At 38.9% G+C, this 22,920-nt stretch overlaps 1 protein-coding gene across 15 annotated transcripts in view; it reads right to left on the bottom strand.

Annotated features, from left to right (window-relative positions):
• LOC129725310 (calcium-binding protein E63-1) overlaps positions 1 to 22,920 on the bottom strand; it is a 213,899-nt gene that overhangs the window by 38,333 nt on the left and 152,646 nt on the right. For all 15 annotated transcript variants that reach the window (XM_055680936.1, XM_055680937.1, XM_055680938.1 and 12 more), the window contains one exon: positions 6,788 to 6,931. Coding sequence is in view for 13 of the 15 variants with exons in the window: in XM_055680938.1 (XP_055536913.1) it covers positions 6,788 to 6,931 (144 nt within the window). In the remaining 2 variants the exon portion in view is untranslated. The remainder of the gene's footprint in view (positions 1 to 6,787; positions 6,932 to 22,920) is intronic.

Here is a 22,920-nt window from a genome sequence, read left to right as displayed (position 1 = left end):
TATTCGCTCCAGTTTGATCAAATGTGTGTTTGCTGCGGAGCGGAAGCAGAAACACCCGTACTCAATAACAGACAGTATCGTTGTTTGGTAAAGCCTTATAAGGTCTCCTGGGTGGGCTCCCCACCATTGTCCGGTTATTGTACGAAGAAAATTCACTCTTTGTTGACATTTTTTCATCAGATACCTCACGTGACAACCCCAGGTGCCTTTAGAGTCGAACCAGACACCAAGATATTTGTGTACCAAAACCTGAGAAATCGTTTTACCCATTAATTGTGTTTGAAGCTGAGCAGGTTCATGCTTCCTAGAAAAAACTACTATCTCAGTCTTCTCCGGAGAGAATTCGATACCTAGCTGTAAAGCCCAAGCAGACAAATTGTCCAAGGTATCTTGCAATGGTCCTTGCAAATCGGCAGCTTTGGCTCCTGTAACAGAGATTACACTGTCGTCTGCAAGTTGTCTTATCGTGCATGAATTTGCCAGACATTCGTCGATGTCATTTACATAAAAATTGTAAAGAAGGGGGCTTAAACATGAGCCCTGGGGAAGACCCATGTAGCTAATGCGAAAAGTTGCCAAATCGCCATGCGTAAAATGCATATGCTTTTCGGACAACAAATTGTGCAAAAAATTGTTCAAAATTGGAGAAAATCCTTGTCGGTAAAGTTTGCCCGAAAGAAAGTCAATAGAAACGGAATCAAAAGCCCCTTTAATGTCCAAGAACGCAGACGCCATTTGTTCTTTGCGAGCATACGCCAGCTGAATATCTGTTGAAAGCAACGCAAGACAATCATTCGTCCCTTTGGCACGGCGGACGCCAAATTGAGTTTCTGATAGTAGACCATTTGACTCGACCCAGTGGTCTAAACGACGGAGTATCATTTTTTCCATCAATTTCCGGATACAGGATAGCATTGCAATCGGCCTATAAGAGTTGTGATCAGAAGCTGGTTTCCCCGGTTTTTGGATGGCGATCACCTTCACTTGCCTCCAATCCTGCGGTACAATGTTTTGCTCCAGGAACTTATTGAACAAGTTCAACAAGCGCTTCTTGGCATTGCCGGGTAGATAACAAGTTGAATTTGATTCTATCTAACCCAGGCGCGTTATTGTTACAGGACAGGAGGGCAACTGAAAATTCTGCCATCGTAAAAGGTGATTCTATCGCGTCGTGACCCGGAGACGTATCGCGAACAAAGTTTTGCGCAGGAACAGAGTCCGGACATACTTTCCTGGCAAAATCAAATATCCACCGACTTGAAGACTCCTCGCTTTCGTTGACCGTTACGCGATTCCGCATTCTTCGGGCTGTGTTCCAAAGAGTGCTCATCGATGTCTCCCTCGACGTCTCGTTCACGAACCGACGCCAATATCCGCGTTTCTTTGCTTTAGCCAGGCTTTTAAGCTTGGTATCAAGCTCCGAATACCGTATATAGTCGTCGGGTATACCTCCCTTCTGGAAGGCCAAAAACGCGTCGGATCTTTGCGTGTAGACATCGGAGCACTCTTGGTCCCACCACGGAGTGGGAGGCCGTTCTTTGATCGTTACGCCGGGATATTTCTTCGTTTGGGCTTGCAACGCGGCGTCGAGAATCAAGCCCGCGAGGAGGTTGTATTCTTCAAGTGGTGGATGATGTTGAATCGACTCGACCGCTTTTGAAATCATTTCCTCGTATAACTTCCAATCGACATTCCGTGTGAGGTCATACGGAATGTCAATTGGTCGCATGCGAGTTGAACCGTTAGTAATTGAAATAAGAATAGGCAGATGGTCGCTACCGTGAGGATCGAGGATTACCTTCCATGTGCAATCCAACCGTAGCGACGTCGAACATAAGGATAGATCCAAAGCGCTTGGGCGCGCTGGAGGTTTCGGGATACGTGTCATTTCACCGTTGTTTAAAATAGTCATGTCGAAGTCATCGCAAAGGTTATAGATTAAAGAGGAGCGGTTATCATTGTAAGGGGAACCCCAAGTCACACCATGAGAGTTGAAGTCTCCCAAAATCAAACGTGGCGAGGGAAGAAGTTCTATTAAATCAAAGAGCAGCCGTTGCTCAACCTGTGCTCTGGGAGGAATATATATTGAGGCAATACAAAGCTCTTTACCTTGTATTGTCATTTGACATGCGACAACTTCGATGCCTGGAATCGAGGGGAGGTTAATACGATAGAAAGAATAGCACTTTTTAATCCCTAAAAGTACTCCTCCATATGGGGTGTCTCGATCAAGGCGAATAATATTAAAATCATGGAAGTTGAGATCAATATTTGAAGTAAGCCAAGTTTCACAAAGGGAAAACGCATCGCATTTGTTTTTATTTATCAAAACTTTAAACGAATCAATTTTTGGTAAAATACTTCTACAATTCCACTGTAAGACAGAGATAGAATCCTTCATATACGCAGTTGAATTAGGCATCGAAGGATACAATCGCTGCAAGGAGGGGCCATTGGGCAGTCAACTGCTTCAAAAATGATCTAACTGTTGGGAGGAATGCTGTGAGAAAAATTTTTAATTGGATCGGGTACATTGAAATTTTCAAAAATCCAGTCCACAATGTCAGAAAATTTCACTAATCCAGAGTTTGTTTCATCAACTGGATGTGCAAAAGGAACAACTGGGGTTTTAGATGTTCCTGGCAGTGCTTGGAACTCCTTCTGGGACTTTAAATTTGCAAGCCCAGGAGGAGTTTGCTTCGGTTTTTCCGCAGCACGGTTTGGTTTGTTCGTACTTTTCATTACACTTTGGGAAATCTTAGGACCTTTACGGGGAAGTTTAGGAGAAGAAACATTTTTCCTCTTCCTAGACTCCCCAGGATTGGCATAAGATGTTCCCGCTGATGAATCGTCAGAATCGGTTTCATCAGAGGACAACAGATCAAAGGGGTTCGATGTTATGGTAGAAGTGGTCACGGTCTTCTTCAGCATCTCAGCATAAGAACGCTTTGAACGCTCCTTAAGTGACCGCTTGATTTTATCTCTGCGCTGCATGTACACCGGGCATGTGGAGAGCTCATGCTGGTTTTCCCCACAGTGAATACATTTTTCAGCATTAAACACTGCAAGAATCTTCCGCATGAGTCTCCCCACACTTGCTACATCGTGCCTTATTGCAGCAGTAGGCGGCTGTGTGGCCTAACTGCTTGCAATTGGTGCAATTCATAACACGGGGTACATACAATCGCACAGGCAGACGAACCCGGTCGATCGAGACGTGGCTAGGGAGTGCAGATCCGGCAAACGTAACGCGAAACGAGTCTGACGGAGTGTAAACTTTTTTACCGCCGACGAGAGACATGGACCTTTCAATTGCTTACAATCCAAAATCTTCGCCTGTGTTTCGGTATTTTTGAAGCAACCGGTTGCGCTTTTTAGGATACACTCGACAGACAGACTCGAATCGGTTATGACACCGTCGATCTCCGCGTCTCGTGCGGGTATGTAGACGCGATACTCGCGTGTGAAGAGCTCAGAGCAAGCGATAGCATTGGCCTGTGCCAGATCACTGACCACGACACGGAGCTTGTTAGGTCGGACCTTGGAAATTTCGGTCACGGCCTTGTACCCCTTCGTCAGGTCTTTTGAAATTTGCAGTATGTTTAATCGCTTTGAATTCACTCCTGCCTTTGGACGAAAATAAACAGTATAGCTGCCCTGTTGAGATCCGTCCGGGTAAAGCCTGGGGCGAGGGGGGACTGGAGAATGAACAGGGGAGGGGGTAACAGAAGGGTCAGGGTCAGGGGGGTTCGGGGATGGTGGCACGGGAGGCGAGGGATCTATATCCATCGCGCTAAATGTAGCGCACTAGCGCCGACAAGAACACGTACCTATTTACTTCTTCCTTCCAGCAGTGGTTGTCCGATCGTTCGAAGCTGCACCCAAAGCAGCCAGCAGCACCAGTACAGCAGCACCAATACAGCCAGCAGCAGTGAGCCGGGTGTGAGATCACTCAGCACACTCGACTGTCAACTGATGGCCTTGAATTAGAAAGATCTATTCACTGTGCACAGATCAAAACTGCAGCTGGTATTTTGCACCAATGCAGCCAAAGTTGCGAGCCGGGTACAGAACGTAGCGACACAACTCACAATCTTGTTGGCCTTTAGCGCGAATAATACACTCTTTTGTTTGGCTATTCGTACACACGGACCGGATTGTAATAGAACGACCACTTTGCACGTCCGTTTCTGTCGAGTGTTCGATGCGGAATGATAAAATTTGTTTGTCTTGAAAAGTTCAAACGAGTTTTATTCAAGCGCAAGTATTCTTCTCCGAGAATGCAATAAGTAAATGCCAGCTGATCGAGATACTAAAAAAACATTATTAGTCTTGCACAAGAAGTTTTAGTTAGAAGCCGTCTTATAAGGGATTAATATAAAACCATCGACAAATATGGCGAACAGACTGTGATTGACTCCGTCAAAATAATAGCCATTTGTAATTAAACGGTAATAAAAGACCGTGATTCTCAATGCTACTAATAATCCTGAAGGTTTAGTAGTGAATGTTGACCATGATGAACACAAAGTTTAGTTAAATTTTTTATAGTCCAGCAGATCTGAACTTAACGAAAATTCAGATATTTTTCTTATTTTCTAAATAAATTATTTATTTGGCAGTAATATCATGGCGCGTTGAAAATTACAAACTTTTTTGCCACATAACACGTATAAACTGAACTCGGCAATTAAAAATTCTCATATATGAACTTGAAAATACGTGAAGATTGACCTACCTATTTTATTTAACGACTACGATGACATTCATTTTGAAGAAGGAGTAGATCGATGGGGTTTGTTTCATAAATTGCTCAATGTAAATAATGAATAAATTCTGTTCCAAGCGAAATAAGCTAAAAAGAAGAATCGCAAACCTAATTTATAAAACTCTCGAAATTTGTTATAGTTTTTTAAAGGCTGTGAGTAACTCCTAAATTCTATTATGAGTACATATCGATAAAAATATAGAGTTTAAAGCGAACTTTAGGAACTATTCTCGAGCACCATCTCTAGTTTGGGCCTCCTCGATCTTATGAGGATTTTACGGCTGATTTGTAGCAGTTTGTGAGAATAATAAGATTATACACTGTTTTAAAGGACAAGCAATCAAAACTTCTTCAAGTGCATCTTAAAACTGATATTGTTACTTGGGATTCCCGGTAGAAAATAAGGCTCTAGTACTCCACTCGAATGAAAAGGTTGAGTTGGAAACAAACTACTATTTTTAAGGACTAGATGCACAGCACAGCAAAAGTGGCTACTAAATTAAGTGCTTTATTCCAGATAGAGATTATATGAAGATTTGATTTTTTTCTCAGAATTAATTCTTTTTTGAATAAATAAATATGAGGATACAAGATTGGTTAGAGTCAGTTTTGTCCGCTCAACCCGTAGAAAACATCGCAACATTTTGAGACCAATCGCACTATTGCTTTCGATAGTAGAAATGCCCCACCAGCACGCAAATCGGATCAACCATCTTCGAGTTGCCGAGCGAATCGTAAAACGCAAAAACCATTCTTAATACAAAACAATTCAATATACTCTGCTGCAATCGACTGCTCAAAACATCCTGAAACACAGTAGAAATTCAAACCCATTAAACATGAATACGAAGCGAACCGAACCCTAACCAAAAGCTCCCAGCTGGCTGCCAATGAGCGCAAGCCTTTTCAACTGTAAAGCGGAATCAAAGTTTACTCGAAATTGCTCACGTGTAAGTAATTAAACCCAGTTGGTAACCGTTTCCTGCACGCAGCTGTTGCTCACAGCGCCGGTTTCGGTTCAACTGGAATCAGTTGGCATTACAACAAAAGCCGCTCCCTGAATCGTTGATGGGTAACGTTCTTGTTAACGGCTTGTATACGTGTGTGTGTGTGAATTGATGGTGTGGTTTGTACATAAAGTAGGTTGAAGGCTGCCATGGTGCAATAATCGGTTCATGAATATTACAGGCTACCCTTTCCAGCTGCAGCTCGGTGCAGTCAATGGGCACGAATTGGTGCCAAAGGCAGTCCGATGCCGACCGCACAAAACACGACCTCGGCTGTCACGTGTGGCGGATTGAGAAATGTGCTGTCACGTGTGTGGCAATCGGGTCGATCCGGTTATCTACGGTATGACGAGAAAACCATGCACTGCGGATTGAGCTATTGGGATCGTTGAAAAAGTTCAGTTTGAATGGAGGTTTTTTGTGGAATTGATTGTGCAACACCGCAACACCTGATAGTGAATGCATAGGTAAGGGTGCCAAAGGATGGGGGAAATTTCTCGGAGAAAGCCGAACCGATTTTGTTTAATGTTTCATAATAACATAAACTGGGTTCTGCAAATGAAAAATACTTTTCTGGAGGAGCTTTCAGTGTACGTCCAATAATCAAACACCGTACGCCTCCATTAGAATGATTTGCTATAGATATATAACATGAATGAAAAGATTTTTTTTTGTATGGCGTTGCTGTCAGACCTCGAACATTGGGAATGGTACAGGTGTGTATGTGACTGCCTGTTGTTGAATAAATCGTTCATACAGCATTCTGATCCATATCGAATATTAATTATTCGTATCCATCTAATCCAATTTGCAGTCGAACAACGAACAATTAAACAAATTATGCTGTCAAACGGTGCTCAGGCACACTAAATTAAACCCGGCTCATATAATGATTTGATTAGTCACTCATGAACAAAATCCTTTTCTTTCTAATAAAAGGTGTCCATGAATCACACGAAATCCCGGAAAAGCTCTTGTTTACGGATTATCAAATTGACTGAGGGATACACACCTGTTCGGCTGGCCTCACGCAGCAGGTCATCGATGAGCTCGTCGCGCACGTGAATGCCTAGGTTTCGCAGCATGAATTGCAGCTCCTCTGGTGTCACGTGGCCATCCTGATCTCTGTCCAACAGGTCAAATGCCGTTCGTAAATCTGCAGGAAAAAAAAACCAAAGGAGAAATAAACATGCAAATCATTTCAGAGTGATTCGACGGTTTGGGGCGGAAATCCGTACAAAAAGGGCAAATACTGGATGAACGTGACTTCGTTCGAAGTTCGATTTGATTCGAACGGTGTAGTATGTGTGTACACCGCAGGGTCACCAGCAAAAGGGGAAAATCTCATCAGTGAACAAATGGCTCCGGGATGGTAATGGTTTCTCGAAGTGAACGAAAAAAAAACAACAAGAAAATCTATGTCCTCTCCCCTGGAGGAGGAAAGTTTCCGATGGTACGCAACCTTTTCGGGTGTAAATTGTTGGCAAAGCTTCCCTGCATTAGCATAAAAAATGCCTCTTTGATGGGGCAGAACCATCACACTACCGTACATGATCGGGTTCGGAAAAGAAAAGTTTCTCCTGATTTTGCCGTCAACAACATTCTTCTAGGGTTTTTTTCTGTATGACTAATCACTTCAAAGGAAGCTCGAAACAATCATGTCAACAAACGAAAAACAAAAATCAATGCTGGTGACCTCTAGGCAAAAGTTTGCTGGTGGGTGAGTTATACGATAAATCAAACTTAACGCTGAATTTTATATCTCGAAAGGTTTCTTGGCAAATTGGATAACTTTGCGTCGGATATGCTGGAGGAAAGTTTTGACAGTGTCAAAATCAAAATTTAATTAGTTCATACTAAATTAGGTAAGAAGTCGTTTCAAAGCCCCTTGGCGAAAGTTTTGTCAATTTTTATACCTCCTAGCGTGACTCATTGTGGTCTTATAGTCAATCCCCCGTCTACCTCTTCATTCACCACGATGCGGAAATAGGCTACTACTCTATAACAGACGAATAATAAATTCAGCAATCAACCAACTTGGTCATCATCTTAAAATTAACCAAAAATTAAACTTGAAAACAGCTTGCAATTGATTTAAAACTCTGTATAAGAAAAAAAAGTATTTTAAATTTTTAAAAGTTTTCCATTCTGAAATATTTTTGCCTTTCTCCTTCTTCTGTATGTATGTATGTATGTGTGTATGTGTGTGTGTGTATGTGCAACTTTTTTTCTCACTTACTTTTCTCAGAGATGGCTGGACCGATTTTCGTGAAATTAATTGCAAATGAAAGGTCTAGTTGCGCCATAGATTGCTATTGAATTTCATTTTAATCGGATTTTTAGTTTAGAGGTTATGTATCAAAATGTAAAAATCACGAAACATCAATATCTCAGAAACCACATAACCGATTTCAATAAAACTGGTTTCAAATGATCGGGCTGTCTCCAAAACCCTTAACTTTCAAATTTCGTTATGATTCAAAAGTTATGTAAAAAAAGATATCCTGAGGTTGTTTAAACTCACTCATCTCACTTCTCTGAGATGGCTGAACCGATTTTCACAAAATTAGTGTCAAATGAAAGGTCTAGTTTCCCCATAGGTTGCTATTGAATTTCACTGCAATCGGATTGTAACTTTTTCCGTTGTTCATAAAAATGTAAAATCACATAACGAAAGTAAATATATTGACTTTCTCCTACTCGACTCTGTTCGACGAATCGAGCATTTTCTGCATATATGCATGTATAGGTGTATATGTTTGTGTGTGGGTGTGTACGTGTGTTTGTGCACCTTTTTTTCGCACTCACTTTTAATCTCACTCGATTTTCTCATAAATGGCCGAACCTATTTCAATGAAATTAATTGAAAATGAAAGGTCTAGTTGCCCTATAATACTCTATTGAATTTTATTGTATTCTGATTGTTAGTTTAGAGGTTATGTATCAAAATGTAAAAATCACGAAACATCGATATCTCAGAAACTACTCAACCAATTTAAATAAAATTGGTTTCTAATGAACGGGCTACCTAAAAAACCCTTAACTTTTAAATTTTATAAAGATTGAACATGTTGTTCAGAAGTTATGGAAAGAAAAATGTTCTGGAGACTGTTTAATCTCACTCATATTTCTCAGAGATGGCTAGACCGATTTTCATAAAATCAGCGTCATATGGAAGGTCTTGTTGCCCCATAAGACCCCAATGATTTTTTTTTTGCAAACAGATTATTACTTTGCCTGTTATGTTTAAAAATGTGAAATCCAGCTATGAAAAGAAACACATTCCGAAGACTACTTGGACTCACTCACTTTTCTCAGAGATGGTTGACCCGATTTCCACAGAATTAGTACCGAATGAAAGGTCTAGCTGCCTCATAATACCCTTTTGATTTTTATTGTAATCGGACTGTAACTTCGTCTGTAATGTATCGAAACGTGAAAATCACGAAACTTCATTATCTTAGAAACTACACAACCGATTTTAACAATATTGATATCAGATGAGCGAGCTAGTTAAGGGTCAACTGATGAATTATGATTGAACACGTAGTTCCAAAGTTTGTCTGCCCTATACGTTACCTTTTCATTTGATTGTAATCAAACTTAAGCAACCGTTATGTATTAAATTGTCAAAACAACGAAAATCTATCATCTCAAGTATTACACGACTTATTTGAACATAACTAGTGTCATACAAACGAGTCATCTCTCAAACTTACAAATAACAAACTTCATAACAATTTGATATGCTGTTCAAAAGTTTTGGAAAGAAAAGAAATTCGAAGACTATTCAACATGATTTAAATGTGGTATCGTACTATTTGAACGTTCCCGGTATCGCTCGTGATGAAATTGTTCGAAATTAAGAGTCATTTCTTTTATTTCGCTATTTCTTAAGAACTAGCATTACGTCAAATTTCATATTTTATACTTCAATTACAACATCAATATTTTAGAACACAAGAGTGAATATAAATACCTTTATTGGATTTAAGCATTCATGTAAATCTATTTTTACAAATGTTGTATATGGGTGCATACGAAATGATCAAGGAAAAGAACAAACTTGGCATGGCATTGATCATCCCCTGCTCGCAAAATGCACATTTTTTATATATATATAACCTTTTTCTTTTTAAAAACGTAAAACTTCCGAGAAATACTGGTTGGTAGTTTTTGAAGAAAATAAAGCAAAAAATTCAGAGAAAATATCATCTTTGATCACAAGTGTTGCCAGTTGGATTAGTTTTGCGTTTAAAAACTAATCCAACTGGCAACACTTTTGATCGTTCTGTATTTTTCGGTAAATGCTGCCAATTTCATTTTGAGGAGCTGGCATCGCTGGCGACGTGTGTAGACGCTTTATTTAATGTGTCCGTGGTAATCGCGTTTTATTGTGGTATATAGCACGATAAATCGTGAATTTCGTGTGGTAATTGTGGGTAAAAGTGTTTCGAGTGTTATGACAGTGTTTAAAAAGTGATGTGGAAGTAAAACGATCTGGAAATTTAAAGTTTTATTGCCGTTTTTTTCACAATTTGTCGCCTAGCAAATGGCTGCTTTTAAAGCGCAGTGTTGTGTTGGTGACTTTCCTTTGATACGGTAGTGTGCAAGCTTATTCTCCGCCGACGGCACGATCTGCTGAGAGGCAGAAACTGAGAGAGCGGCAGTTGTAACCATAGAAACAAGTTGCCTATACTTGTTTGCGTGCGAGCGGAGGCATGTTTTGTTTGCTGAAAGCTGATTCAATGGCTAAGATAAGTGCATACATTTACAGACATGTTTGTTTATTTATAAATGACTCGAAGGTAGTAGTTTTCACCGACAAGAATCAAATTGTTTTTTTTTATATATATATTTCGTGTTGTAGTGTGTGCAGTACAGTATGATTTTTTAGCGATGAATTTGTGCGTCATTTAATGGCGAATTCATCTTTCATGTGTAGCTACCACAGCGTAGCATTTTCGTACTGTTCTGTCATTCATTTATGCACCGCATGGAAAGGTGTACCAGACGATTGCTGTTTATCTATTTTGCGATATTTCATAATGTTAAAATTGTCTTTAATTTCCGAACTGAAATATATCTGATGACTATGTTTTAATATCCATTGTCATTCCTTTTCTATTTATGACTTCACTAGCTTTTGAATAATTATTTTTACGCCATAGCTAAGTTTTGTTAAATATGCTAAATTTTTATAGGCGCAGATCCAAAACGGTGAAATGAATAATAATTGTTCTGGCATTTTGTAAAGGGTTCAGGAATACTGTAATGGTGTGTCAAGCTCGTTTCCGCAGCTGTGCTACACCGTTCTGGACTACACTTTACAGCACGAAAACGAACACGCAAGCGACGCTACACTCAGTTGTCATATTTTTCGTACGGCATTTGAGAGCATTTGTTTTTGTTATTAGTGTTTTGAGACTGCACCCTGTTTCTTTCGGGTGTAGTCCAGGATAAAGTGTGTAGTCGGATACAGAAAAAGTATAGTCCGGAAAGTGAAAAAAAAAGTACAGGACAAAACTGTAGTCCGGGTGTGAACGTGCCGCGGAGACCAGTTCGACATTACTTATGCTTTTACGCATGTCGTTTGACAAAAAGGTCCCTATTGCACAGTTTAATAATGAGCCAACATAACGCGTAACATTACTTGAACTCGTCACCCAGAGAGTACTGGTGTGGTTTGTGGAATTCAGAGTATGGTGCATTGTTGCTAGTCGAAGTCGAAATCTTATAATTCAATTTTTTCGATTTGTCTAGTTTTTGAGCAGAGGTTTTTGTATACTATGTCTCAATAATGACTAGTTCGGCATTTTGTCAACAAACTTAAGATATATATTTTGGTCAATCTGCGTATCTGCATTTTTCAAATTATTGGGGCTTTGGATGCATGGAACTTTGCCAATTTTTCTATTTGAGAGGCAACACTCGCATCGACAGCTAATAGAGAATCGGCGTGAAATATCGTGCTCCCGAGCGTCTCCGTCGGTAGTCGGGGATTGAGCGGTCGTGCATAATGCTTTGGTAAAACGCGTCTCCGGCCCGGGAGAGTTTTATGATATCTTAGTTCGAATCGTCCACTTAGTGTGGTATACCATTTTGCGTTTCACTAGGATGTACCACACTTACCTGTGCGTGACCCTACAACACTCTTTAGTTTATTACTGCTTTAAATCGGTTTCGAATCAAAAAATCGCTTTTATAGAACAGACGAACAGTATAAAAGAAACGTCGTTAGTCGACCTGTTAGGCTCAAAGCCAGATGCCCGGGTGACCGAATATCTAGAGACTTCGCGTCGATACCTTTCATGAGGTCGTATTTTCTACAGATTGGTTATAACCGTGTTATAATTTTCGATATAAATAGGGTTACTTCAAGAAGAAGTGATAGGAGTCGCGAGGCGTTAACGTGGACTCAACTCTTGTAGCTTTCGTAACATTGTGTAGTCAGCTTAGATCAATCAATGGGAGATACGTTTCGGTAGTTGCATAATAACAACATAAACAGATGTTCAAATATTTGAGTCGGTCTTGATTGAGTCATAGGTCCGGTATCCTCGCGTGCGCTTTGTTTTTGCGGTGTTACTTCATCTAACATATTGATCGCGTTATGACTTCCGTAGAAGGTATAATGAACTCGTACGTGCGATATTTATTATTATGAACCCGGTACTCGAACTCAGCGCATCGTTTACCAAAACGAAACCTGCTGAAAACCTTAACCTTTTCTCCATCCAACATCCCAGTGATTTCTCGTGGAAGTGCAGAGGTGTTCTCGGCTTCCAATAAAGCGAGTATCACGTCAACATATTCCTATACACACTCCTTCTTTGACCTGCATTCGGATGCGGCCGGCGCTGGTATTGCCTTGAAGATGAATGTTAGTCCCAAGCATCATCTATTGGTTCTCTGTGTAATTACAGCTGATCTGACAATAACGGAGTAGCAACCGCGGGCGGTCAATCATGCTCATGCTCATGCTCATGCTCAAATGCTGCCAATTTCATTTTAAATTTGATAGTTTCATTGAGTTTCTAGGAAAATTTCACCTACCCGGTGATACGAGTCAATCTTTTTTTCGCAGTTGTCGGGATGGAATTTCCTGAAGTAATTGAGGGCAGTCGATGCTTCTGCTGAGAAAATAAATATTATCTGATCGCATTGCTCCTGAGGCTTCCAAATTAATCAATGCTCAGCGAGCTGGGCAATCTGGGAGATGAAGAGGATCATACCAAGTTATATTGCCTAGTGCAAACCTGTTAAATAGCCTCTGTATTCGTTCAATTTTGATGGCGAGCGAAGTATAAAACAGAGCCCAGATGGGGGCAGCGTATTCCAGAAGGCTACGAACAAGATTGCAGTACAGTGTCTTAAGAGCATTATATCGGCGAGACGCAGAAGTAGACGGTGGTTTATCAAAATTACCAAAAACTCGGCCTCAAATAGAAGTAGTGCTGGGCGTTGACGGGAAAGCACACCGGTAAAGCGAAATCGAACGACCAGAAAGAATGCGCTTCCATCTCAAGGGTAAGTCAACTCGCAAGGAACCTTTAAGAACCATTTAAGGCCTGTTTGGATCATGAACACGCCAACACCAACGTCGTCGCTACTTTCTAAAAGTGATCGATGACCCCTCCCGAATCATAGATCTAGAAATATGTGCAATTGGTGAAGAATCAATTCAAGGAGACGTCTTAAGAAATTAGATCAGACATAGAAGCGTAAGCATCGTTTTTTGTGGCGATAGCGTGCTGCATAATTCTGGACGCGCAACTGGGCCGAATTTGTGAATACGGCTTCATATCAACAAAAGACACCATTCGAGCTCTGGACTGGAGATACACTCGATCTTAGCCACTCCAAGATTTTCGGTTCGTGGGCCTACAGATTAGTGAACAGCGACTGAACCGAAGCGAACGGCTGAACTATAAAATGCGGCGTCTCGGCAGTTCCATCACGAGACTAGGCATCGCGGTTCCAGTAAGGCAGTATGCTAAAACAACTGTTCTACGAACAATCCAGAGAATAATGCTAATTGGAACAATCGGTATGGACACAGACAAACTAAAAAGGACAACGATTGGAAACTTGGCTCTTGCAATGTTGGTACTCTTATACGCACCGATGACGTAAAGGGGGAGTTCTTCGAGCTCCAAAACGTATGGAGATCGTTGTAGGTTAAGCCTTCACTCTATCTAGGCTTCGAAAAAAGACTGTGGTGCGACACTATACTGACGACTGTTCTCTCTTTTCACTCTAACAGCCTAATGAATAAACTATTCATGAGAGCTCACATACAGCTGAGGCTCACACAAGGCAACGAAACTGTCTTGTGTTGTACAGGACAGCTCATTTGTACGTTCATTCTGACATAACAACCTAACTTGTTCATTTTGAGGATGTTGGCTTGGTTTATGCTGTTGACAGCCTGTGGATGGACTACGGCTGTCATCGACTCGAACTCCTTCATTTCTCCTTTTTCTTATGCCGGTGCCATGTATGAAGTAAACCGTTTCATATGTGTTTCATATGTGTTTCAATTGTTAATATTATTCCACACGTAAGAAAAAACGTGTTTCACACCATCTCGTTTTCGTTATAGCGTCGGCCTTACTTTCGTGAATCATAATCATCATTATCAGACGCCTGACTCTATCACCAATGATTATGTTTTGAGGCTAATGAATTTCGCCGCGGTCAGAGGAATGACCACCAGTAGGACCCATTTTGCACGTCTGAACAATCGAAAGCTCACCTGGAGACATCTCAACGGAGGGGCTTTCTTCCATATCGACCACATGATGATTGACGGCCTCATTCTAGTCGACGGAACTTATTCTAGTTTCTCTCTAATATCGTCTGAGTAACTTGTTAACCTCTTGGTTTTGTCTTATGAACAACCTGTTCAACTATTTTTAATTTTTTCTCTATCTACTCTTTCTCTCCACTCTTTATTCTCTCTCTCCTCCTTTTCGCCATATTTCCTCTATCTGCACTTATTCTAGTTTCTCTCTAATATCGTCTAAACTCTTGTCAAATCGCCTAGTATCGTCTTATATCTCTCTCTACCTCTATCTTTATCTCTTTTTATTTTCCCTATTACTTCTATTTTTCTCTATTTCTCTCTACCTCTCTCAATTTCTTTCTATCTCTCTTTATTTCTCTCTATCACTACTCCTCTATTTCTGTCTCTCTCTGCCCCCCCCCCCCCCCCTCTCTGTCTATCTATCTCTCTGTATCTCTTTATCTCTATCTCTCTATCTCTCTATCTCTTTATCTCTATCTTTCTCTATCTCTTCATCTCTATCTATATCTTTTTCTCTATATCACTCTATCTCTTAATTTCTATCTTTTTGTCTCTATTTCTCTCTATCTCTTTACAACACTCTATCTCTTTATCTCTCTTTATCTCTGTATCTCTGTCTATCAAAAGATAAACAAAACGCTTGCAGTGTAACCAATATCACAGTTTTTGTCATCGTATATCTAACAACGTTTTCTAGTTTTGTTAGATTTTATGTCCAGATATCGTTGAAAACAGTTGCGAAACGAAACGAAAGAAACAACTCATTTTGAAAGATCGGATATTATTTTTTGTCATCAATTTATAGTCAATTCAAACTGCCACTGATAAAAACGATTGTCGTTCTAGTTGCACTGCGCAGTGCGCAGACACGGTATTTGCGCATGCCGTATTAGTACTCAAGATGTATTTTGCCACTTCAAGTTAGCTTGCTTTCATGCAGTTATGTAATACTTCATTTAGTATCGGTACTTGTTCTACACGCAAAAGTTGGAGTGTGCGTAACCAGGTCATTTATGAGCGAAATTAGCGCATTTACTGATTAAAATTGGAACCAGTACAACGCATGTGCGTTGGGCATAACGCATTTGATGCTCTAGCGTATTTTGAATGTATTGTGCAGCTCCAAACCACTACACTTATAAAGCATCAGCCGATGTTCAGAAGGTTGGCATCGTTAAAATAGTGCAACCAGCAATCAATACTGATAAGTTGGAAACTGACTTCATTGAAGAAATTATTGTCTGATCAATTCACATTCATGAATCAGGTCATTTGAAAACATCATTCAATCATTAACAATAAACAAAAACATGAGATTAGGCCAAAACATTTTGAATTTAATTATGACTCTGGTTTCATTCACATGCATTCGGTTCTGCGTTACTGGCACCATCGTCGGAAGCGGTGGCCTCTCGCATGCAAACAACTGATCTACTGGATTGCCCGGATTACTGAAGCATAGGGGCAATCCCCTAGTTAACGTCCGAACGAGCGGTAGCGAGTAAGGACAGCATGCGCCCCGGACGATCGAGATGGCCGAAGGCCACGAGTGTGTTGCATTAAATTTTAAACAAAATCAATTTTCAATATTTTTTCATTCTATGAAACAATTAGGAAACGGAAACAAATAAAAAAACAAAAAAAAATATATTTTTATTTGGGGTTCCAAACAATCGTAAATTTATCGGAAGTCGATTGGTTTTGTCTCCGCTTGGCGCATTGCATTTCAAATTTATGTGGAGATTTGTATGGAAAAACCAACTTCTATGCATTTTCCATTCTAAAGAGCTCAAAATGGCTCAAACGGTTTCATAACTTCAAATGGTAGGTTTTTTGATGCCTAACAACTTGGCCGAAGACACTAAAGAGCAAGGGTGTTCCAAAAAAAATACTAGAGCTGTTCAAAGTATGTATGTCGAAATTTATGTTGCAAATAATTTTTTTTGCCAACACTGCCAGTGTACCGGCGTCAGTTAGATTTCCATCAGAAGTAATCTCTGAAACTCGTTGTAGATTCTTTTTACGCCTAGAATATTGACCTAAATTTGTTTGCTTGATCCAGCTGAGTGTAAAAACTCGTAACAACAGGTTACTTCTGATGGGAATCCTACTGACGCTGATACATTGGTAATGTTGGCAGGAAACAAGATTTTCTGCATTAAAATCGACATACTCCACTGATGCCTTGCGAACAGACGTCTTTTTTCCGCGTCCACGTTTTCCCGCGTTCGGTTTTTTTACAAATTTTTATGTAATTAGATAAAAAAAAATGAAAAAGGTTAACTGGAAAGTTCGCGGATGGCATTAGGAGTAAAGTTCACTAATCGCGTGTGCTTCACTAAATATTTCTAAAAAGGCGTGATATATAATAAAATCAACGGAATCTTGTTTGCCGACGTAGTACAATGGAGTCAATGTGGTGTAAAAAAATGAATGTTGTGAACTCCTTTGTAAATTAACTTGAATTGCAATGAGTTTCTTAAAAGGCAAAGGTTTACAGGAAGAGATGTCGATGTGCCTGTAACAAAGTGATTCTAGTGATGCCTCTCAGTATTCGGCAACGTGCTTTTTGTGGAAAATTGGCGAGGCGCTACGCCCCGACTATTTGCTGTTCTTTCTAGCCGTATTCGATTTGTGTGCGTGTGTGTATTTACTAGGCATGGTGCGATGCAATGATTCCCGAACGGTGATAGTGGAAAAGAATAGTGGTCTGCAATCGTTAAGATGAGTATAGCAAGTTCCATAATCAAACCATTTTGTTTCTGTAATGGAGGAGCTGCATTTAGTGAGGGATTTTATTATGTCAAATTCGTTTATGGGGCGGGCTACATCGGGACTACACCCTATGTCATCCACATACTGTTTTTTTTAAATTCCATTTGACAGAACTTGCATATGTGTTGGTTTTCGAACTGCACTACATCAAGTTGCTTGGTAGACAGAGACTTTATGTTTATCTGATTGATTTTACACGATAATGCGCCAATGAGTATTTGTGTGAGCGGTACATGAATATGTATTGCTCTCAAAACCACAGTCAGTCAACTGCAGGGATACCAGATACGCGATTTGGAAGTTGTTTGGTATAAGTGTTTCATAGATTGGTGTACTTCGACGATATTGACGTAACTTAACTTTTCCTGACATGATAATTTTTCACTATATAAATAAGCAAATTTTGTTCATTACGGTATCATTTTGTACAGCTTTTGATTTTATTTTTATTCGAGGGCTACCACCGGTATGAAAATATGGATTTAACAAATAAACTGAAGTATACTCTATATTTATACACCCAGTGTAGCCCAGTGGGCCGTTTTGGAATCAACTATTCTGAGTTTTGATACACGCAGTGCATTGAAAGGCTTTTGCCGAAGCTAACCCATATTTTCGAATATTCCATTATATCCATTGTTTCATAATTGTTGTTGCATTTGGGTAAGATTCGAAACTTTCTTTTAAGACTGGTTTGATGGCTTTTTTATACCCTTTTCATAAATTCTTTAGCTTTTGAAAGATACGGTATGCACACAAGTTTAAAATATTCACTATAGAATTGTTAATGACTGTATGGCATTTTCTCAATTGATTTGGAATAGTTTACTGTAACCCGTGATTATATGCACTTTATCTTATTTTTAAGCATGAACTGTGACAAATTTAAAATTCTTAAGGTGCATTTCCTCCAGTTGCGTTGACTTAGAAGAATATCCGCGCTGTTATTATTGAGAAAAAAATACCAATTATTTCCTCATATTAGTACTCTTTCAACTATTCTTTTTTAAGGTATATTTTTATTAACTTTTTTTCTCATATATCTAAGTAGAAATCGCGCGCAGATTTAACATTTTGATTTATCACTACACAGTTCCGGGTACTTTTGCTTATTTGCGACTAATACTTTTTGCTTCTTTTTCTTGAATGTGGACTACAAATAAGAAATTTGTGTAATTTATAAACCAAACCAAGCACATGCAGACTGTTGGTCTAAACATGTACCAAATACGAATAAATTAATTTTCTTTACTTCTTTAATCAGCCGGCTGAACAAGAAATAAATAACTGAATACAGACAGATAGAAACTGTATGCATGATCGAACCGCTTATCAGAGTGAATCCTGATCCAACTTGCCCTTTCCTGCTGAAAAACCTCCTTCCTGTGACTTTTGTGGAGATGCAGTGGTTAGCACGGTCTCCAAATAGCAAGGGTCACACTGACATCCCTTCCCTTTTCCCACCTGATTGCGGGGACGTGGCCGGCGTCGTTGTTGATTCTTCAAAGTGTTCATTCACTGAAACTTGTACAATGGGAATGGTCGGTCGCTCCCAGTCCCGTTCAGTTGATTCACTGTGCAGTTTTGCTGATTTGGATCAATCACGGAGTGCAGCCATTGATGTGTGCGGTCAGTCAAGCTAAGCTAAGCACAGATTCATCGTTTTAGGTGTAATGCCGGTCATGCCTCACGATTCCTATGACGGTGGGTTCATGCGTCATTTGATGTGGAATTAGGTGTAGCACTAGAGTCGTTTTTTTTTTTTTTTTTTTAAGGGGGGATTTGTTAGTAGCTTAAGTATTTATGATAAATATTAGTAAATAATGAGTATGTGTGTCCAATCACAAATGGTGACTTCTCAACACTGTTAGAAATTTGTAATTTTAATTGTTAGGATTTGTTTGCTTTCGCAATTAGGACTTATCATTCGTAGGGATTTAAACCTACTTGTCAGAAAAGGGGAAGTAAACTTACAACTAACTTAATTGCTAACTTATTGGCTATAAAGAGAGCTTATCGTAGCAATTGAGGATTGCAACGATTTTTGTCGAAAATTGTTAATAATTTTATTTGACATAGTTTCTAATGGTTCAACACCAGTAAGTCTATGTAATTCGAGTGTACCAAACCAAGGAGGACGCTTCAAAATCATTTTCAGAATTTTATTCTGAATCCTTTGGAGCGTTTTCTTCCTTGTTGAACAGCAACTTGACCAGATCGGTACAGCATAAAGCATTGCTGGTCTAAAAATTTGTTTGTAAATCAAAAGTTTGTTCTTTAAACAAAGTTTAGAATTCCTGTTAATGAGAGGATATAAACATCTCGTATATTTGATGCACTTGGCTTGTATACTCTCAATGTGCTCTTTAAAAATAAATTTTTTTATCATAAATTAGTCCCAAGTACTTAACCTTGTCGGACCAACTTAAAATAACCCCATTCATCTTGACAACGTGATTATTGTTTGGCTTGAGGAAAGAAGCCCTAGGCTTATGCGGAAACATTATCATTTGAGTTTTAGAGCATTGGGAGAGTTTTTCCACTTTTGCAAGTAGGAAGAAAAATATCTAAAATTTTCTGCAATCGACTGCATATGATACGAAGACTTTTTCCTTTTGCGGAAATGCTTCTGTCATCGCAAAACAATGACTTTGTGCATCCTGGAGGCAAATCAGGAAGATCTGAAGTGAATATGTTGTACAGGACTGGACCCAAGACTGAACCTTGAGGTACACCTGCTCTGACAGGAAATCTATCAGATTTTGAATTCTGATAGACAACCTGCAGAGTTCGATCAGTAAGATAATTTTTTAAAATTTTGATTAGGAAAATTGGAAAATTAAAAGTTTGCAATTTCGCAATCAAACCTTCATGCCAAACACTGTCGAATGCTTTTTCTTTGTCTAAAAGAGCAGCTCCAGTGGAATAACCTTCAGATTTGTTAGCTCGTATCATATTAGTAACTCTGAGCAATTGATGAGTTGTGGAATGCCCATGGCGAAATCCAAACTGTTCATTTGCAAAAATTGAATTTTCGTTGATGTGTGACATCATTCTGTTAAGAATAACTCTCTCAAACAGTTTACTTATTGAAGAAAGCAAACTGATTGGTCGATAACTTGAAACTTCAGCTGGGTTCTTATCCGGTTTTAAAATGGGAGTAATTTTTGCATTTTTCCATAATTTGGGAAAATATGCAATTTTGAAGCAGCAATTGAAAATTTTCACTAAAAAATCCATTGTGCTCTCAGGGAGATTTTTGATTAGTATATTAAAGATTCCATCGTCACCAGGTGCTTTCATATTTTTGAAATTTTTAATAATTGATTTAATCTCATTCAAGTTAGTTTCAATTATTTCTGCAGGTAAAAAATTCTGGGAAGAAATTAAATCAAATTGACGTGTGACTTCATTTTCAATTGGACTCACAAAATTCAAATTTGAGTTATGAACACTCTCAAACTGCTGAGCAAGTCTTTGAGCCTTTTGTTCATTGGATACAAGAAAACGTTCACCATCTTTTAAAACTGGAATAGGCTTTGAAGGTTTCTTAAGAATCTTCGACAGCTTCCAAAATGGTTTTGAATATGGTTTCAATTTTTCAACTTTAGTCTCAAAATTTTGATTTCTCAGGAGAGTAAATCTATGTTTAATCTCTTTCTGTAAATCTTGATAAATAGTTTTAAAAACAGGGTCACGAGAACGTTGATATTGACGTCTGCGGACATTTTTCAAACGAATTAAAAGTTGAAGATTTTCGTCAATTATTGGTGAATCAAATTTCACTTGAGCCTTTGGAACAGAGTAATTCCTGGCATCAACAATTGCACATTTTAATGCTTCCAAAGCGGAATCAATATTCACTTCGTTTTGCAAATCAAGCTCATTATTGAAATTTCTCTCAATATAATTTTTGTATCTCTCCCAATTAGCTTTGTTATAATTAAAAACAGAGCTCATAGGGCTTAAAACTGATTCATGTGATAAAGAAAAAGTTATTGGAAGATGGTCAGAATCAAAGTCAGCATGTGTGATCAAATCACTACATACATGACTTTGATCTGTCAGCACCAAATCAATTGTTGAAGGGTTTCTTACAAAAGAAAAGCATGTAGGACTATTCGGAGACAAAATAGAATAGTATCCTGAAGAACAATCATTGAATAAAATTTTGCCATTGGAATTACTTTGAGAATTATTCCATGAACGATGTTTAGCGTTAAAATCGCCGATTATGAAAAATTTCGAACGATTTCTGGTGAGTTTTTGTAAATCACCTTTAAAATAATTTTTGAGCTCGCGTGTGCATTGAAATGGTAAATATGCTGCGGCAATAAATAAAATCCCAAGTTCAGTTTGAACTTCAATTCCCAAAGTTTCAATAACTTTCGTCTCAAGATGGGGAAGAGCACGATGTTGAATTCGGCGATGAATAACAATTGCAACTCCACCGCCGGAACCCTGAATCCTATCATATCTATGAACCACGTAATTGGGATCATATTTTAATTTTATGTTAGGTTTCAAAAATGTTTCAGTAATAATTGCAATATGCACATTATTTACTGTTAAAAAATTAAAAAGCTCATTCTCATTGGCCTTCAATGAGCGAGCATTCCAATTTAATATTTTAATTGTTTTATTTAAAATCATTGCTAAATTTTAAATTAGAAACAATTTTAATAGTAAAATTTGTGCCTATTTGAATGGCTTCAAACATTGATTTTGCCTGCAACATGGCGTTCATAAGATCGAACATTGCCTGTTGCAAAAAAGAAAGTTTACCTGCCGTAATAGGCCCCAGGCAGTTGACATTAGAAAAAATATTTTCGGCAGCAATATTAGCTGGAGTAATAGGTGTACAATTATTTTCTAGCCTGTTTTGCTTACCCATATTAACGGTCATATTCGAACTACCAACACTAGGCGGTATAATGTTCGAACTACCTGTAACCTGTGCATAAGTTAAACGGGTATGCAAAGAAGTAGGTAAACTATGCGTCACTGGTACGCTTGGAGAATTTTGTTTTGAAGTTGGTTTTAATTGAGAAATTGAATTTTGTTTACCTTGCCTTGCCTTAACAATTGCTAAACGGACTGGGCATTGATAAAAATTTGACATATGGTTGCCGTTACAATTCGCACAGCGAAAATTTTTACTCTCTTTCACAGGACATGTGTCCTTTTTGTGAGAAGAGTCTCCACAATTAAGACATTTTTGGTCCATGTTACAGAATTTGGAACCATGGCCATAACGTTGGCAAGTACGGCATTGGGTGATATGCTTTTCACCTCCGCCATACTTCCTATAAGTTTCCCACTTTACACGCACATTATACAAAGCATGTGCTTTTTCAAAAAATTTTAAGTTGTTAACCTCATTGCGGTTAAAATGAATTAAATAATTAACTAGGGAAATTCCAGTTCTCTGACTGTTTTCGCCTCGTGATTTTTGTTTCATTAGAATTACTTGGGTAGGGGCTATGCCAAGTAATTCTGTTAAAGTAAGTTTGATCTCATCAACGGTTTGATCGTTGGTGAGACCTTTCAAGACAACCTTG

The sequence above is a fragment of the Wyeomyia smithii genome, chromosome 2, assembly GCF_029784165.1.
Source record: "Wyeomyia smithii strain HCP4-BCI-WySm-NY-G18 chromosome 2, ASM2978416v1, whole genome shotgun sequence".
Classification (NCBI taxonomy): Eukaryota; Metazoa; Arthropoda; class Insecta; order Diptera; family Culicidae; genus Wyeomyia; species Wyeomyia smithii.
Note: the sequence above shows the minus strand (reverse complement) of the source record. Positions and strands in the feature narration are given on the sequence as shown.